Source organism: Chelon labrosus, assembly GCF_963514085.1.
Source record: "Chelon labrosus genome assembly, chromosome: 8".
NCBI lineage: Eukaryota > Metazoa > Chordata > Actinopteri > Mugiliformes > Mugilidae > Chelon > Chelon labrosus.
Window position 1 is genome coordinate 19,604,819 of NC_140358.1, and position 18,104 is coordinate 19,622,922.

The following is an 18,104-nucleotide window of genomic DNA, read 5'->3' on the forward strand; positions in this document are numbered from 1 at the left end:
AATATCCGTGTATTTAAATATTGTATTTTGCCAATTTGACTTTTTTTTATATAATTATTTTGTGTTATAGTAGTGCCAGTGTATTTATTGTATAACCTACATTATTCTGATGTGAATTCACTTAATTCACCTAATTTTGGATAATATTTTGCTAAGATGCTACCTGACAAGTTTTCCTTACAAGTCTTGTAAATGTTAAAATATCTACACTTTGGACATGAATCAAGCCATAACAATACAAAAAAAAATGAACAAACGTTCAGTTAATTCCTGGATTTTTATGCAAACGTCACTTACACTTTACAACCACATGAGGGCGACATTGACATGATTAAACATTTCAAAACGTCGACGTATTAATTAAGGATTGTCATTTATAAATGTGTGTAAAATGTCAGTGTTACAAACCGAAGACAAGAAAATTGAGGGTTGTAACAGGGCCGCAAATAATACAGGCAATCTCTGTGTTTGCGAGAAGTTCAACGAGGTTGTTCATTTGCTTGCATTTTGTACGTTTATCATTCTTGGTCCGGTATCTAACGCAAACATTTGTGGACGTTTCCAGCCATCAGATAAACTTCTGAATGCTGATCAATTGTATGAGACAATATCTATATCTATATCTATATCTATATATCTATATCTATATCTATATCGATATAGATATAGATATATATATTATCATTTTTTTGGGTGAAAACGTCATTGTTTACTTGAATATATAATTCACGTGTGCTCATTTTCTATTTCATGTGTGTTCATTTTCTATTTAAAACAACCTCGTCCTTATTTGAATAGAATACAATCCCTCTATTGTCATTACAGACACACAACAACACAGGTTGTACAGGTAGAACGAGATTTTATACCAGACTTATCTGTGTATTTTTGGTGTATTTCATATTGTTCTTATTTCTTACCTAGACTTTTATGATTGCTGTACAAAAACAAGAAGACAAGCCCCTTGTATGTGGGAGCATACGTGGCAATAAATACGATTCAGATAAATAAATAAAAAAAAATAATAATCTGATCTAATTTCAGCCTTGATTTACCTATTTTTTTTATTCATTTTTATACAAAAAAAAATAAAAAAAAATAAAAAATATTTGACAAAGCCAGTTATAGATCATATATAAATGATCAACACACAACGGTGATACAACAGAATAACCACAGACTTCCTGTGAGGTTTAGTCATTTGGCCGACGTAAAGGAAAGAGACGCAAAAAAACAAAACGATGACAAACCCGCCCTGGCTGTTCATTGGTCGAGAAATATGGAATCAGATGACGTGACAGTTCCGGGTTTCTAGGTCCCGGAAAAGGTAACTTTCGGTCATTTCTGGGTTTCAGCACGACTCGCTGTGCTTTCGGCTACTGAAGGTAAGACTGCTTCTAGCCTGCCAGCTAAGCAGGGTATCAATCTCCAGCTAACCACTCTGATCCCATTACTGCCTTTATCTGTTTGCTGATTCATAATAATGTTAATTTGCGCGGGCAGCAGTGGTTTGGTTTAAGCTACATCCGCTGTAGCTAACGTTAATCAACTTGCCGACAGTTGCTCAATGATACAAGCGGTGCCATCAGCAACGTGTGTCGGCTTTTGTTATTATCTTACCCACCCTTCTGCTCTTCTCCTGTAGTCATACAACCGATATGTAAAGATGCTAAATTCGCCTCAATGGACATCACATTGTGGCGGTGAAAAATTCTGGAAAATTTGTTTTTATTGCTTTAATTGGCGGATTTTATGAAGTATAAACGACGCTCCTTGTGCCGGATTTGGGGATTCCCCGGCAAAAACCTTAATTAATATAAGTGACGCCTTCAAAATGGATAGTTTATGCTCCCTGGGAAATATAAATAACTCAGGCATTTGCATGTAATACGCGAGATAACGTATACCCTCCGCGTAATGCAATTTGTAAGTGAAATTATCAGGATGCTCTGATTTTAATTCCCACAGAAAGCGTAGGAGTATATGCTATATATGTACTATTATTATACAAGAACATTTTCGTTTTTTTTTTTTTTTTTTTAACTGGTTTAATTGACCTGAAACCACCACCGTGTACTTGAGCCCCCATAAAGATTTATGCGTCCAAACGTTGCATCACCACCTTTATTTATCATTTGAATTACTGCCAGATTTTGTGTTTAAGATTCAGACACCTGTGACGTGCACCGGAGACGTGATTCACCGATTTGTGAATCACACGTTGTGTAAACCAGTGCATTCAGGACATTTCGTAATAAATTTGTACATTTTGTTAAATAGATGGAAAGTGTGTTAAATGCCTGGATAAATGACGATTCTCTGTGTCTGTCTAAATCTGGGGCCCATTTAATAGAGGACAGCTGCAAACTACAATTATTTACATCCCCGGTGTGTGTCTGTGTTCCTTTTCCTGAGCTCGACAGGTTGCGTTACTTAGATGTTGACAAACATTTACATTTACAGCGTTTAGCGCGGTCGGATTTAACCCTGCACTGCGCCGTGAGGTTATTAGCGGGCACAGCTTGAACTAGAGTGACCTTTCACTGACCACAGAGTGGGGTGAGTCTTAAAAGTCTCGTCACTGGTTGTCTTCAGCTCGGTCTCTCCTGAGCGCAACTCACATGGACAGTCATCGGACAGTTTGTCTGGTCAGAGGGGAATGTGTCCGTCTGCGCTGACTCATCCCTCTACGACCTTTAAGGCGACCTGCCCTTGTGCTGAATCATAGTGGTGTTTAAATACCAGGTAGTGGATGCAACCACTGTTGGGTGACACGAATGACATCCTCCTAAGAAGACTGTACTTACTGATGAGCATTGAATGCTGGCAGCCGTACAGTACAGTACAGTACAGAGGCTGTTTGGTACAGAGCTCCGATGAGTACAGAGTGTGGTCCTTAGCCAGCACAGTCCCGCTGTGTGTGCGGAGAGATTATCAGGAGATTGGTTTAAATGTCTTTCGGATACTGACACCAGTAAGTGGCACACTTCTGTAATTCACCGTTCATTGTTTTTGTCAGAGTCCTGTTTTTCTGCCATCAGATGAACTTTGTTAATCAGATGACTTCCCCTTGGGACAGCTGTTGCTCTGTGACTGATATTTGACGAAAAACCTACATATATCTTGATGAATGATCTTCAGCTATGATAACAACCTTATTTCTGATGTTGATTTCTGCTTCATCCTAACCTCAGGTGAAACATTGAGGTAAAAGTGGATCGGGCATTTTCATACTACACCTGTGGGACTGTGTAAATTTCCTAACACGGTTATCTTCACGCGCCTCAAACGCCTTTGGGACCAAGCACCTTTTAGAACTTTTCTGACCAACGACCCTTCCAGTATGGGGCTCCAGTCAGACTTCACACTCCAGTCCATCCTCTTCTTACCAGTCCACCTGCTGATATGGCTGTACTCCATCCTGTCCTTCCTGCCTTGGTACTTCATCACCGGAGCTGGCCAAAAAGAACATCTGTCTAAGCGGATAAAGGCACGTTCCACTTCAGGCTGTGCAGAGGGACCATACCGCTCTGTGGACCACTTTGAATCCCTCGCCAGTGAAGACTTCCCCGGCAAGGACACACTGGATAAACTGTTCAAGCATGCAGTGGAGCGCTTTGGAGAAGCTGATTGTCTCGGCACCCGGGAAGTACTGAGCGAAGAAAACGAGACCCAGCCCACTGGGAAAGTTTTTAAAAAGGTAATGCATGCTTTACTTTTTTTTTTTTTAGGGATGTATGCTTTGAAGGTACAACTTGTCTCATGTTGTAAGTGACTCTTTCTGTCCCGCTAGCTGATCCTGGGCGAGTATAAATGGCTGTCCTACAACCAGCTGGACTCCATTGTCAGTGAGTTTGGCAATGGATTGGCAGCTCTGGGGCAGGAGCCCAAGAACACCATCGCAATCTTCTGTGAAACCAGAGCGGAGTGGATGATCACGGCACAGGCATGCTTCAGGCGCAATTTCCCATGTAAGTATGAAACGGTGTGTAAATGACCAGCTGCTCTGTCGCACGGTGTGCATCACGCGTTAACGGCTGTTTTACTCATAACAGTGGTGACATTCTATGCCACACTGGGGGAGGATGCAATTGCATTTGGCCTGAACGAGACTGGAGTCACTCATCTAGTCACCAGCGCGGAACTCCTCGAGACCAAACTGAAAGTGAGTTACAGCGCTTGCACTTATCTGCTCCCCCCCAAGAACAAGAGATTCTGTGATAACATCTCTACATACGTGACGCTGATAATCATCATAAGATCATCACTTGGGACTAAGCAAATAATACCTTAAAATCGACATTAATATGGAGAACCCACAACTACACAGATGAATGAGCACAGTATCTGTTGAGATGGATTTGAGGACACATAAGTTACTGCATGAATGGTGCTCAGTCTTATGGCGTAGTTGTTCTTTTAAAAGGATGTGTTATGGCAGGTATTTTTGAATGTTTGTTCTGTTGTCAAGCTGAGGTGCAAAAAGATACGGTCTGTGTCACGACAGGAAATCGTTTGATTTTGCTTTTTCTCTTCAGGGTGTGCTACCACAGATCCCCAAACTGAAGCATGTGATCTACGTGGACCAGAAGAAAGTGAACTCAAAAGGCTACCCAGCAGAACTTTCCATCCACAGCATGCAGTCCGTACGCGAGCTAGGCACGAAGCCTGAGAACAGTGCGTATTTCTCTTGACTCATTACGGTCGCGCTCTTTGAAAAACAAATTCGGGGCTTGAAAAGCGCACACATGCAGAACAAGACAGTAACTGTTTGTCCATCCTACAGTGGAGAGGCCGATTGTGAAGCCCCAGCCCAGTGATCTGGCTGTGGTGATGTACACCAGCGGCTCTACAGGCAGACCCAAAGGAGTCATGATTGTCCACAGTAACATCATTGCAGGAATGACCGGCCAGTGTGAACGCATCCCTGGGCTTGGGTGAGCTTCTGTAGTGGTCAATGTCTATGCTTTTAGTATAATATAATGTGTACAGCAAGAATTATTTCACTTAATCTCACATCTCCCCAGTATTCTTCTGCCTGTTCACACTAAAGCATTGCTAGCTGATAAAATATGCTGCGAAAACACACTGCCAAATAGATAACGGTAGAATTTTCCGTGTAAATTTGTGTAGGGGGGGCAGGCTCCTGTACTAACAAACACTTGCCAGCTTTCCAGAGGTGTAAAGACGTGGATGGCATTTTTTGAGATTGTATATATTTCAAACTGTGAATCAAGGAACTAAAGCCAAAGCTGACCACTGTGAAAACTGAAAGGGGAACAGAAAACATGTACTAACTGCCAGCTCGAACTTCTCTCCCTGTGCCCAGGCCCAATGACACTTACATAGCCTATCTGCCATTGGCTCATGTTCTGGAAATGACAGCTGAAATCTCCTGTGTCACATACGGCTGTCGGATTGGCTACTCATCCCCCCAGACTTTGTCAGACCAGGTAACAAGCAGTCACCGTGTGTTTTATCTGTCTATAGGTATGCTTTTTTTTTAAATGGTGTTGTAATCACAGTGCAATCACTGACTTAATGTTTCTTCCTGTTCCACTTAGTCTACTAAGATTAAGAAAGGAAGTAAAGGCGACAGCTCTGTGCTCAGACCAACCCTGATGGCAGCTGTGCCGGTGAGAGTCCGCCGCTACATTCTTTCCTCTGTCCAGCGTTTACTGCTATGTTTTTACTGGCACTCTTATTTTTTCCATTTTCTCAACTGTACAAGTAAAACCAATGTTCTTTTTTCTCTCTGTGAAAAGGAAATCATGGATCGCATCAACAAGAATGTGATGAGCAAAGTGCAGGAAATGAATTTCATTCAGAAGACACTGTTTACAATAGGCTACGACTATAAACTGAAGCAGATCCAGAAGGGCTATGACGCACCACTCTGCAATGCGTAAGAGACCACGATGAGTTCTTCAGCGCCCTTATAATGTAATGTGATGCCGATCTGACATAAAACATGCCACGGCCTGTCTTTGCAGCTTGCTGTTCCAGAAAGTGAAGAAACTTCTCGGCGGCCAGGTTAGGATGATGCTGTCTGGAGGAGCTCCCCTGTCTTCAGCCACTCAGAGATTTATGAACGTATGTTTCTGCTGTCCTGTGGGCCAGGGCTATGGCCTGACTGAAACGTGTGGAGCTGGTACCATCACAGAGGGTGAGACCAGAAGTGCATAAAATACACAAAGAGCACAAAAGCGAGAATGAATAAGTGTGTTGTTAAGACGTCGTGTCTCATTGTACAGTTGCAGACATCAGCACCGGTCGTGTGGGAGCTCCCCTTATTTGTTGTGAAGTCAAGCTCAGGGACTGGGCTGAAGGTGAGGCTGGTAAACTTGTCAGTGCATGTTGTACTGAAGGTGCGGACTGGGAGTTTTTTTTTTTTATGTAATTCTGTGCTATTATTGTACTTCCTCGTTTGATGCTCAGGTGGATATACCAGCAAAGACCAGCCAAATCCAAGAGGGGAGATCCTGATTGGCGGACCCAATGTAACCATGGGATACTACAGACATGAAAGCAACGAACAGGACTTTTTTGTGGATGAAAACGGTCAGAGGTGGTTCTGCACCGGAGATGTGGGAGAGATTTACCCAGACGGATGTCTGCAAATAGTGGGTGCGTATGTTTGTTCTCTAACCAGCTGCACTGGAAATGTTAACTTGACTATACTTTAGAAAGGTTGTTTGCACTTAATAACAGAGGACTGCAAATGCTTATTTACTTTGTCAACATAGATCGAAAGAAAGACTTGGTCAAGCTGCAGGCTGGGGAGTACGTCTCTCTCGGGAAAGTGGAATCTGCTCTGAAAAACTGCCCTCTTGTCGACAACATCTGTGCATACGCTAACAGGTGAGTGGGTTGCCTTCATTTATTTAGGAAAAGTTGTGAAATACAGGACTTTTCCCTCTTCTGTTTCTATATACAAATCCTCTGCATGCATTGGAATTTATCCACCCTGCGTTGAAGTTATGGTCATAAATCATAGCAGGAATCGGTATGGATGTATTTCTGTGAAGTTTCTCAGTCAATCAGGTCATGGTATTTCCAAAAAAGAGTTTAAAAAAGGCAACTGGACTTGTAGAGTTTTTTGAGAAGACGTTTCACCACTCATCCGAGTAGCTTCTTCAGTTCTAGGGGGACTGGTGGGAGGTTTGAGGTTTTGATGTATTTCAGTGTATCACAAACCATCTGATGTTCATTTAATTTAACCCAATGCGATGTAACTCAAATATTAATTGCATATAGCTTGCGTGAGTAAAAATATATTCATGGGTAATTCTTCAATCAAATAAAATTGTGTGATCATATTTATACTTCGGCTTATTATATTGATATGACGTTCCTTAATTTGGAAAAAATAAGGACGACGACAAGACATGAATAATATGGACCATATGTATTTTATTCCTACTATAAAGTCATTTGGTTTAATTAGACATTTTCTTCCACCATTTCCTTTAACCAATAGATTTCATCGTGACCCTATTTAGAATTTAATCATGATACTCAACATTGTTTACCCCTCCTTGGCATCCTACCAGGGCCTAGCCAGTCGTTGCCAGATTCCATTCTTATCAGAAGATGCATCTGGTAACTCACGATGCACACAACTGGATAGTCCTCCAATCAATCAGAGAAGTTTTTCCAGATTAACCCCAGCTTTCTAGTGCTACCATTTCTCAGCAGTAGTTGCAGACTCTTCCCAGCTCAAATGTCATCCTTCACAGTCCCACTCTGTGAATTTTGTCATTTTTATCATTCCACAGCAACCGACATTTCAACCGCATTTTTCTCTTCGGCTGACTTCTCTTCTCCCTCCTCTTGAGCACTCGTAAATCTGCCAACTTCCATTGTTGTTACACACTCGGCTACAACACCTTTCAGCTCTTACACTTGAGCCAACACTGCAACTGATACCTTTAAGGGCATCCACTTGAACTCAGGACTTCCGCTTAATCTGAACGTATCACCTGCACTTCGATTGATATTTGAACTGCTTTCAGTGCTTTAACTCCATCTAAATGTGCAGTACTTGAACTGTAAACACTTAAGCTTAATTCAGTACTGCAGTTTTATTTTCAGCCTCTTTTTTTTTTCTATTCCAGTTCCACTCCACTACTTCAACAATTTTAAATGTGTTTTTCCTGTAATATTTCTTATCCTTTCATAAACCTTTTTAATGTTCATCCTTGCAGTGACCAAAACTACGTGATAAGCTTTGTGGTTCCCAACCAGAAGAAGCTGACAGAACTGGCCAAACAGAAAGGCATTGAGGGAACGTGGGAGGAGACCTGCACTCACCCGGACATGGAGCGAGAGGTTCTGACTGCGATCAAGAAAGTTGCCGCTAGCAGTAAGAGTTTTCTTTTTGATATACATTGATGGAGCTGTCTTATTCTTAGTGTTAATGTGTGCTTCTTATGTTATTCACGTGAGTTCTCGCTGGGCCTGTCAAAAGAAGACAGCTTGAAGTTTCATTTCACACCTGGTATTAGAGCGCGTCCCCTCGTGTGTCTTGTGATCAACTGTCAATCACCCACTCTTTGTGCAAATAATCAGGAAAAGTGTATCACTTGTGAAACGTAATGTCGCTGCTGCAATCAGTCTTCTTTGAGACAGCAGTATTAAAAAACAAAAAGATTAGAAAAAATATTTTGACTTTTGTGCACACGTCTTACTTTTAGCATGACTGTGAAGAAAATGACAATACACAGTGACATTTGACACATCCTCGTCGATTTTTCCTTCATGCTGGGGACAATTGTGAATGAATGAAGTTCCTTACACTCTTGTCCCATGCATGCTTTAGAGATGCTAATTTGGTTCCTGCTGCTGTGTGAATCTGTAGGTATTTAATAAACACAGAGCAGAGTCTGTTATAAACAGCTGAAAGCCACAAACTAAACCGTTGAGAATTTACCACAAAATACCAGATTACAGTTGTTATTGGTGAGTCTCATTAGTCTTGACGCATCACTTACTGTGTCTTCTTTGCAGTAAAGTTATGGACGATTCAATCTGTAATGGATCTGAATTTGTAGAACAAAGTGAATGAGGCAAAACTCCACTTCATGCTCACACTCCTTTAGGATGTGGTCAAACAGTATGTGGCCCAGACTAAATATAATCTGAATGACTGGATCTCAATGGTCCTCAAAGAAGCTCAAATGCATTCCCACCATGATTTAAAAGCTACCCTCTTGTGATTGGATCACCCAGGAAGTATGTTACCACCAGGTGTGAACAGAGTCTCTATATTGTGTGCTATTACTTCTGAAAAAAATAGCAAATTATTCATGAAGATGGGTGAGCATCACCGTTCTCTGCTTCTCTGCTTTTCATCCATATAGTTAAACTTCAGCGATTTGAGATTCCAATGAAGGTGCATCTGAGTCCAGAGCCGTGGACCCCAGAGACGGGCCTTGTCACAGATGCATTCAAGCTGAAAAGGAAAGAGCTGAAGAACCATTATCTCCACCACATAGAGAGAATGTATGGGGGGAAGTAAGTCGGTACGTTATCACCAGAACCACTGTTTTGCTGTGTAAATAATCGTCCAAGTTTTAGGCTGTTTGTGTACCACAGGCTTTCAAATGGAAAATGTCTTGAAGCGTAAAGAAGCTGATGCTGTAGATAGTTGTAGCTGTTGATGTGCGCTGCTTTTAATGTGTGTACGTGGGTGTGTGTAGAAGTTTTGATTGTCCAAGAGATGCACAGATGTGCCAACTCTTTCACTCCTTTCATGAGAAGGGTCCAAGACCTTTATAGCACTCAACTGCCATCAACGCAAATCTGCTGGCACTAAGTTTGTAGCCGACAAAAATGCCACTATTGTTCACAAGTTAGAGACGTTTTGTCATTACTTCCATTGAAAACATTCATAAATGTCATCACAGTTGCTAGTGATGCCCTTTTGTAAAGTTGGAGTACTGATGTTACTGTGCCTTTAGCCTGCGGTGTTTGTGTCGTCGAGCAGAAGCAGCAACTAGGCAGAAACAGTTTGTGTTACAAAAACGGCTAAACAGCCATGTTTACTTTTGACGTGAGGAAGCGTTTGCCCTGCCTTTAGATACAGGCATTGATCATGGGCAAGAAATGTTCATGAACAAGTCTGTGTATCCCACTTATTTTCACTACCAATGATGTTTCGTTTGTGCTTAGGTTATTGTAATGATTTATACAGAAAGGAATACCAAAATGTGTAAACATAAATGACTCAGGAAGATAAGCAAATGTTTTAATATATGAAATAGTTCAATTGGGGTTTGCTTGTATGGAAACATTTTTGCACACCTTATTTATTTAAGATCAAGCATGCTTAACTTCTAAATTTCAGAATAACCTATATTCAGAACTGGCATACTGTAATACTGTGCGTATTTTACCTCAGTTAACAGATTAATGTACTATTTGTTATCCAAGAAGTATTGGAACCTAAATCTGAGTGTTTTCTATGTATTTTTTCCTGAATACTGTGTTAGATTTGCATCATTAAAACTTTAGGGACACAGACAATACATCCACTTTGCAGTTCTTGTATTTATTACTCCATCATTGTGGTCACATGTCTTGTTCAACATTTCAAAAAATAAACAGTTTGTATTCTGTGCTGTCTGACATTTTATTACAAAAACAAATTTACAAATGACACCTTAATGTTTTAAGATTGCTCAAAAATGTTTTGAGAGGAACCAGGGATCCGAGGAGCCTCAGCTGTTCCAGTCTTGAAATCGGAAACAGTCACTAGCAATCTTCCAAACAGGCTGGTCATTGTTGGGCGAAGCCTGGGCTGTTAGAAGAAAGTTCTGGTTGAAGAAACGCTGTTTGTTTCCTTCAAACTTGACAATCCCACCAGTCACCACGAGCAGAGTAGTCTGGCCTTGGGTCGCTTGTTCTGTGAATGAAGAAAGGTTAGACTTATGTTCAAATTGCACGCCTTCACCAAAACAACATCACATGTTAAAATGACAGGCTTTGCCTTGATATTTTTTAAAACCACCAGCAACACTGGAAGATTTCTGAGTTTGAGATTGCCCCAACTGACCGTGAACTGGTTGACAATCCAGCGTGTGAACTTGGAACTCGCTCGATGGCAGTGACTCAAAAAACTCGGCCAGAGCATCCTGCCCCGAGATCGCGTTTCCATTCCACACCAAGGTCGCCTTGTCGAGGTAGAGTCGGGTCAAGTTCTGGGACACAAGAGCCAGTAAGATAAGAGCAACAAGGACAAAGGGTGTTGTAAATCTTGACAGTGACTTATGTTTGAGAGGCCACTAATGAGAGAATATTTGAACAAACTAATATAGAATTTATTATACGATGATTTTTGTCACATAAATAACCAGTAGACCATGTTGTTAGTAAACGCCAAGGCTGGACACTGGTGTATGTGATTATGTGTATTGTATTGTGTTATTGTAAGATTAGAAAAAGTAATATATATGTGCAGATCATTTAAACCACTCAAATAATTTCATTATTACAGAATCGTTCAGTGGCACTCAGCTGGAAAATAAAGTGGTCAATGCTGCACTCTGGCGATCAAACTGTGTAATTATAAATTGAAGCAAACATCGCTTTGGCAATGTAGGACTGGATTTTCTTATCAGCGGCTGACATATACATTAGTATCAGTAAATCTCTAGTGTGCCTCAAACAATTGATGTAAAACAAAAGAGTAACTGATCTTTAAAGTCAGACTTAAACAATAAAACAACACTCACCCTTCTTTTCTTATCCACGCAGTCGTAATAAATGTTGACAAACTCCTCTGAATATCTGCATGACTGGTCCGCGTGGGTCCTGAAATCCTATCATGTAAAACACGTAGCATATTAGATGTTAAACTGGTCAACTAGTAAATATATCCATTGTAAAAAGGCGCACATTGGACACCTAGCTAGCTAGCGAAGCATTGTGACAGCTGATTGTTTTCTGGATAAAAGTTTTAAACTTACCAGGGTGCTCGCCATAAGTACAAATATACGACTTGAAACAACAGCGAATAATGAAATTACTACAAAAGTGGGAACTCTTTTCAGGAATCAGTTTAGGTTGTTTTTCTATCTCATGTTGATTTGGCAAACAACGCGTCCATTTTGTTGTAGATATTACTTCCGGGGGAACTAACGACACCTACCTACCAAAATAAAAGACTCGTCTTTCCGTCAAACGGAGTGAAAGCGTCGTCTCCGAGTCGCTTTCTTTATCTCGTGTATTTTCATACGGTTTGCGAACAATATTAATGATCGGATTGATAATAAGATGAAAGGGACTTGACAATTCAGTGTTTCCGTCGGGCGATGGGGCTGCTCGTATTTTAATTTGAAGAGAACAAAAGGACACCAATGCGGAAGTCAAGTTCATGATTTCCTGAGTCATTGCTCCTACGTTTCAAACGAATTTAGTCTCCAGTATCAGCGGTAGACTGCTACGAACTTAGTTTGTCACTGAATTACATAAATAATGGAGGGTACTGTATCAAATGTGGAGGTCTGTAATTTTGCTTACACGGGACAGTTTGAGAAATTAAAGCAGTGCATTCTGTCAGATAAAACGCTTGCCAGCAAAACGGACCGGGTAAGAATAAGTGAACCTGCAGAGACCCTGGAGAAATTGTGTGTTTTGTTAGAGTCAAATAGTGAAATAGTGATTCTGTGATTCCAGGACCGGAGAACAGCGCTGCACTGGGCTTGTTCTGCCGGCCACACCGATATTGTGGAGTTTCTGCTCAGCCTGGGAGTTGATGTGAATCTTCAAGATGATGTAGGCCTATTTTTCTTTTATATTATTTTTATCTGTGTAAATAGAGTGCCACAGATTGTCATGAAGTCCTTTTCGTCCCCTAATTGTGACATTTGGCATGTCATTTTGATTTAAAGAATTCAGTTTCAGTATGATGGTGTGTGGTGCTTTATCCCCAGGCTTCATGGTCTCCTCTGCACATTGCAGCATCTGCAGGCAGAGAAGACATTGTGAGATCTCTGATATCCAAAGGAGCTCAGCTGAATTCAGTCAATGACAACGGATGCACCCCTCTGCACTATGCCGCCTCCAAAGGCAGATATGAGGTAACCAGTTGGATCAACACTGGCTGATGCCATCACCACAGTGCTCCATGCTTATAATCTCAAATGTGCATCGTAGCGGTGTAATATTTCCTATAAGGTGATACATCATTTAGTCATTCAACAGGAAATTAGTGTAGGAACCAGCCTGTTATATCCACAAAGTACTTCTTAACTAGCGGAGTTGGTCATTATAATAAAGAGTTCCTAACTTTAGGACACCTAGGTCTGACTGAGAGTCACTCAAATGTAGTTGTTTTGGAAAAATATAGGTTTCTATTGTCTTAAAAAAACAATAAATGTTGATGGAGGTGAATTCGGAAAGATTTCGTTAGAATACCAACTTCCATAAACCAACTTCCGTGTATAAATGTATTTTCCGACACCCGTCAGCCAAGCACTAACAGGAACTTAATCTGAATAGTGGTCAGTTCATTCATGAAACTCAACGTCATTGGTGCCACCTACTTGTTTTAGCGTAGGACTTCCCTTTGTTCTTTACTGGAAGTTGATGCCAGCAGCCTTGTGAATAGCTCTTTAGGAGAGAGTTTTTATTGACATTTAGAAGGCCTCCTAATAAGGCAAAATGGGCATTTGTAACCGTTTTAACCAAATGATTCATGGAGAAAATGATCAGCAGGTTAGATGATTATGAAATAAATAATTGGTTGTGGTTAATATTTTAAATATAAATGTATGGCTGGATAAAATTAGTTGGAAACTATTTTCTTTGTGGAATAGTAATCCATTTTTAAGTACAAAATCAGACCAGCCTGTGGTTAGATTCACAAAAAGTACTTCTTAACCAGCTGAGCTGGTCATGATAATAAAGAGTTTTGTAATTCCTAACTTTGGGACACCTAGGTTGTTGATCTGAGACTCACTCATATGTAGTCTTTTGGAAAAATATAGCTTTCTATAGTCTTAAAAAGAAAAGTAATAAATGTTGATGGAGGTGTGTTGGGGATTGATGTTTTTACCCCCACCCAGAATGAGAGCAGCCTTCTGAAAAAGCATGAAGTTTCCCAAAAATGATGACCACCGACAGCAGACCTCTGATTGTTTTTAAATTACAACCTGGCAGCAGATGTTAATGAATCAGGTTCCTAGTCCACACAAGTTAATGAATCCGGTTCCTAGTCCACACAAAACAAAAGAGAGCTAAAATGACTTAACACATGGTCTTAAGTGCTTTTGGACTAAACCATTTTTAAAGAAACAAAGGTAGAAATGGAAACATCCAAACCTAGAAACTTCAAATGGAAACAGGTTTTAAATGAAACCCTTTTAAATACATTAACTTCAAAACAAATATTTTAATCTTAAATTAATATTAGTCTTAACAAAAAGAAAATACAAAAGAAAGCAATGCCATTCTCTCCTCCTCTAAATATTAGATGGTGTAGTCTGGATTGGAAGCACCTGGTGACTGTGTGGCGTTCAAGTGCGCGCATCTTGGACATTACCTCGACAGGAACACCCCCAAAAGAGAAAGTGGTTAAAATCAAAAACACCAATAAAACAAACCCTTGAGAAAATATATTAACTCAAGTCAATGCTTTAAACTAAACGGATCCATATTTAGTTAACACATATATACTAAATAAAAGTAAATATTCAAACAAAGAAAGAAAGGGCCGACCTGATGAACAGCTCGGTCGTCTATCAAAATTATTAATCAAACCACAAGTTTACTTAACAGTGGTGCTGTAACAATAAGGTAATAGAACTTTATCAATTCCAAGGTTGATTCATGTGCCAGAGGATGCTTACAGAGAAAATAACTGCAAACATAGCATAACTGAGATGTTGAAAATATATTGCATGTGACATTGAGGAAAAGGAAAACATATTTTCAAGTCAATGCAGGTGGATGAGTTATACACTTTAAAGGCCTGTGGGATTCTGTGGTGGTCCTTGTGCTTCTGTAGGGCTCAAATAAAATAACTAATATTAATTCAAACAAATTTTCAGTCCATAAACCAACTTCTGTGTATTTCTATAAATGGTTTTTCCGACACCTGTCAGCCAAGCACTAACAGGAACTTACTCTGCATAGTGATCAGTTTATTCATGAAACTCACCGTCACCCACAGCCACCTACTTGTTTTAGCGTAGGACTTCTCCTTTGTTCTTTAGTGGAAATTGATGTCAGCAGCCTTGTGAATAGCCCTTTAGGAGAGAGTTTTCATCGTCATTTAGAAGCCCTCCTAATAAGGCAAAACGGGCATTTGTAAACGTTTTAACCAAATGATTCATGGAGAAAATGATCAGCAGGTTAGATGATTATGAAATAAATAATTGGTTGTGGTTAATATTTTAAATATAAATGTATGGCTGGATAAAACTGCATTATATCTTTTTATATTTTTACATAGTGTGTATATGATATCTGAAAACGGCACCTCTATCTTAATTCTGTTTTAGCACAATAGCAGCGTTATTATCATTAGTGCTTTAATACAGACAATACATGCTGAATGAGCAACTCTACATGACTTTCCATCGAAACACATACGGTACAGTTTGAGGTTAGGTTGGTTATGTCACCCACAGTTTTCCCAGACGTTTCAGGGACTCTGGTTCCAAGTTTCAGTCTCACTTCTTAAATGGTCAAGACTCTCACATGGATGTGGCCAGCCAATCTGAAACCGAGATGATGGCATCGGAAAATGTGCATTTTGTATGTCATGTATGTGGGAAATCACACACTTTCAAGTCAGGGCAGTTGGCAGTGGTTTATGAGAAACACATTTTCACCCTTTGTAGATTGCCTTGCTGTTGTTGGAAAACGGAGCTGACCCCAACGCTACCGACAAGCTGGAGTCTACAGCTCTCCACAGAGCGTCTGCCAAGGGCAACTACCGCCTCATCCAGCTGCTTCTCAAAGAGAGTGCCTCCACCAACATCCAAGACTCACAGGGCAACACACCACTGTATGTGTGGATTTATGTTTGTAAAGTGGTCGCATAAATAGTGGTATACACCGATCATGCATAACATTATGACCACTGACAGATGAAGTAAATAACATTGATAATCTTGTGACAATTCAATGTTCTGCTGGGTAACCTTGGACCTGGCATTCGTGTGGATGTTACTTAAACATGTACCACCCACTTAGACCAGATCAGGCACCCCCACCCCATAGCAGTCACACTCCTTGATGGCAGCAGCCATCCCCAGCAGGATGTAGCCTTGTTTAGGAACAACATAAAAATATGAAAAAAAGCACAATGTGTTGACCTGGCCTCCGAATTTCCTAGATCCCAAACTGATCAAGTATCTGTGGGATGCACTGGAACAAGCCTTATCTACAGGCTTGTTCTAAAAATCAGTTATTGTGGCACCAACCATACAGATTGGTTTGGGATATTTACTTTGAATTTTGATATATTGGTCTGAGCATTGTCATATTTAGAATTCTGAATATATTTTATTCCCTTCTAGCCACCTGGCATGTGATGAAGAGCGTGTGGAAGCAGCCAAGTTGCTGGTGGAACACGGGGCCAGCATTTACATTGAGAACAAGGAGGAGCAGACCCCCCTCCAGATGGCCAAGGGTGGCCTGGGCAACATACTTCGCCAGATCGTGGAGGGATGATGCTTTACCTGGTGTACAGGTCATGTTCCTGCTCAAATCCCCACTACTGCCATTGTGCGAATTCTCATTCCAGTCAGTCTTCTGAGCGGCCTAGTGTGACACATTCAGATGTGTGGCAGGTGGAGGATGAGACAGTGTCTGAGAGAAAGTTTGGACTGGACTGCATCCTTGTCAGCTCCTCAGATGTGGCTTAGAAACTGCGCAGACCTATGTTGAATGAAGCGCAGTCTTTCCAGCTTATGTTGATTTTTTTTTTTTAAGTTTGAATGATGGAAATGATCTGTTGTTGATAAAGTAGAATAAATGTGTTGTGCTTGAATACATATCTCTCACCCATTGGTGCTTTTAATTGTTTCTCTTCATTTAGTGGACATTGACTACTCCATCTTTTTTTTGCGTGCCTTAACCCATTATCTCACACAAAGATTTTTAATGTAGAACGCTAATCCCTTTCCCCACTGCTGGTGGTTCATCATTTTTAATGCAGTGCTGAATAGGAAGGACACAGTCAGTATCGTCTGTAGTCTATACACAGACCAGGCGTAACATGACCACCTTCCTAACATTGTGTTGGTTCTGCTTTTGCTGCCAAAACAGCTATTATCCTGTTCAAATAGGCCGTGAAAGAAAATGTGATTCATCAGACCAGGTCACTTTCTTCCATTTCTCCGTGGTGTGGATACGTTTGTCCCCACGTACATTAGTGAGCCTTGGCCGCCCATGACCCTGTCGCCAGTTCATCACTGTTCCTTCCTTAGGCCACTTTTGATAGATACAAACCACAACACTGCACAAGAGCTGCAGTTTTAAAGATGCTCTGACCAGTTGTCTCGCCATCACAATTTGGCCCTTGTCAAACTTGCTCAAATCCTTACGCTTGCCCATTTTTCCTGCTTCTAACACATTAACTTTGAGGACAAAATGTTCTCTTACTGCCTGTTAGCTATATCCTGCCCACTAACGGGTGCCGTGATGAAGAGCTAATCAGTAATATACACAGATCAGACATAACATCATGGTTACTGACAGGTGATGTGAATTGTTATGTCTGATCTGTGTATATTCCTGTAAAACACCCAAGTTTTTATCATATTTTTTTTACTTGACATGACTTATGTAAAGATACCACTTAGTCCGTGCTCCAAATCAAATTCCAAGCAGTGAAGACAGTCATCAACAACTGGAGAAATGTGACGCAACAGCGACTTCACTAAGAACAAGCTATCCCGTCAAAAAATGAATGAGAGTACAAAGAGAAAACTGGTGAAGGAGGTTTAAAGAATCTGTCAGAAACATTAAAGGTGTTGCAGATCTTTCTGCTAGGGACAGGGTGTTCTCCAGACCTCCCTATTCTTTATCTTTCTGGGTTATTATGGGGCAGGGCAGTAAGCTTTTTCTGACAATGAAAGACAAATATCCGG

At 40.6% G+C, this 18,104-nt stretch overlaps 3 protein-coding genes across 4 annotated transcripts; 2 read left to right on the top strand and 1 right to left on the bottom strand.

The window, feature by feature from the left end:
• The first annotated feature begins 1,321 nt into the window (after window positions 1-1,321).
• On the top strand, window positions 1,322-10,619 carry acsl4a (acyl-CoA synthetase long chain family member 4a). Of its 2 annotated transcripts, XM_084550571.1 has the most exons (15): window positions 1,322-1,385; window positions 3,195-3,700; window positions 3,794-3,971; window positions 4,056-4,165; window positions 4,539-4,677; window positions 4,787-4,937; window positions 5,330-5,453; window positions 5,565-5,636; window positions 5,766-5,905; window positions 5,994-6,166; window positions 6,255-6,329; window positions 6,439-6,627; window positions 6,747-6,861; window positions 8,208-8,365; window positions 9,363-10,619. In XM_084550571.1, exons 2-15 carry the CDS (start codon window positions 3,344-3,346, stop codon window positions 9,518-9,520), a joined length of 2,139 nt encoding a protein of 712 aa, XP_084406697.1. In that variant the 5' UTR covers window positions 1,322-1,385; window positions 3,195-3,343; the 3' UTR covers window positions 9,521-10,619. The 2 variants fall into 2 exon arrangements, with proteins under 2 accessions (XP_084406697.1, XP_084406698.1); XM_084550572.1 differs by lacking the exon at window positions 1,322-1,385 and having other exon boundaries at window positions 2,841-3,700.
• On the bottom strand, window positions 10,534-12,127 carry nxt2 (nuclear transport factor 2-like export factor 2). Its single transcript, XM_084550574.1, has 4 exons — window positions 11,970-12,127; window positions 11,736-11,822; window positions 11,057-11,201; window positions 10,534-10,906 (listed from the first exon to the last, which is right to left on the bottom strand). Exons 1-4 carry the CDS (start codon window positions 11,982-11,984, stop codon window positions 10,722-10,724), a joined length of 432 nt encoding a protein of 143 aa, XP_084406700.1. The 5' UTR covers window positions 11,985-12,127; the 3' UTR covers window positions 10,534-10,721.
• Window positions 12,128-12,350: 223 nt separating this feature from the next.
• On the top strand, window positions 12,351-17,015 carry psmd10 (proteasome 26S subunit, non-ATPase 10). Its single transcript, XM_084550573.1, has 5 exons — window positions 12,351-12,591; window positions 12,679-12,777; window positions 12,936-13,082; window positions 15,849-16,015; window positions 16,530-17,015. Exons 1-5 carry the CDS (start codon window positions 12,478-12,480, stop codon window positions 16,681-16,683), a joined length of 681 nt encoding a protein of 226 aa, XP_084406699.1. The 5' UTR covers window positions 12,351-12,477; the 3' UTR covers window positions 16,684-17,015.
• The last annotated feature ends 1,089 nt before the right edge of the window (window positions 17,016-18,104 follow it).

Coding starts and splice junctions, on each gene's coding strand:
- nxt2 (XM_084550574.1), bottom strand. Junction 11,202..11,735: donor GCGTGGATAAGAAAAGAAGG/GTGAGTGTTGTT, acceptor CTTGTGTCCCAG/AACTTGACCCGACTCTACCT. Junction 10,907..11,056: donor GGATTGTCAACCAGTTCACG/GTCAGTTGGGGC, acceptor CTTCATTCACAG/AACAAGCGACCCAAGGCCAG.
- psmd10 (XM_084550573.1), top strand. CDS start 12,478: ATGGAGGGTACTGTATCAAATGTGGAGGTCTGTAATTTTGCTTACACG. Junction 12,592..12,678: donor TTGCCAGCAAAACGGACCGG/GTAAGAATAAGT, acceptor CTGTGATTCCAG/GACCGGAGAACAGCGCTGCA. Junction 12,778..12,935: donor ATGTGAATCTTCAAGATGAT/GTAGGCCTATTT, acceptor CTTTATCCCCAG/GCTTCATGGTCTCCTCTGCA.
- acsl4a (XM_084550571.1), top strand. CDS start 3,344: ATGGGGCTCCAGTCAGACTTCACACTCCAGTCCATCCTCTTCTTACCA. Junction 4,166..4,538: donor TCCTCGAGACCAAACTGAAA/GTGAGTTACAGC, acceptor TTTTCTCTTCAG/GGTGTGCTACCACAGATCCC. Junction 6,862..8,207: donor ATCTGTGCATACGCTAACAG/GTGAGTGGGTTG, acceptor TCATCCTTGCAG/TGACCAAAACTACGTGATAA.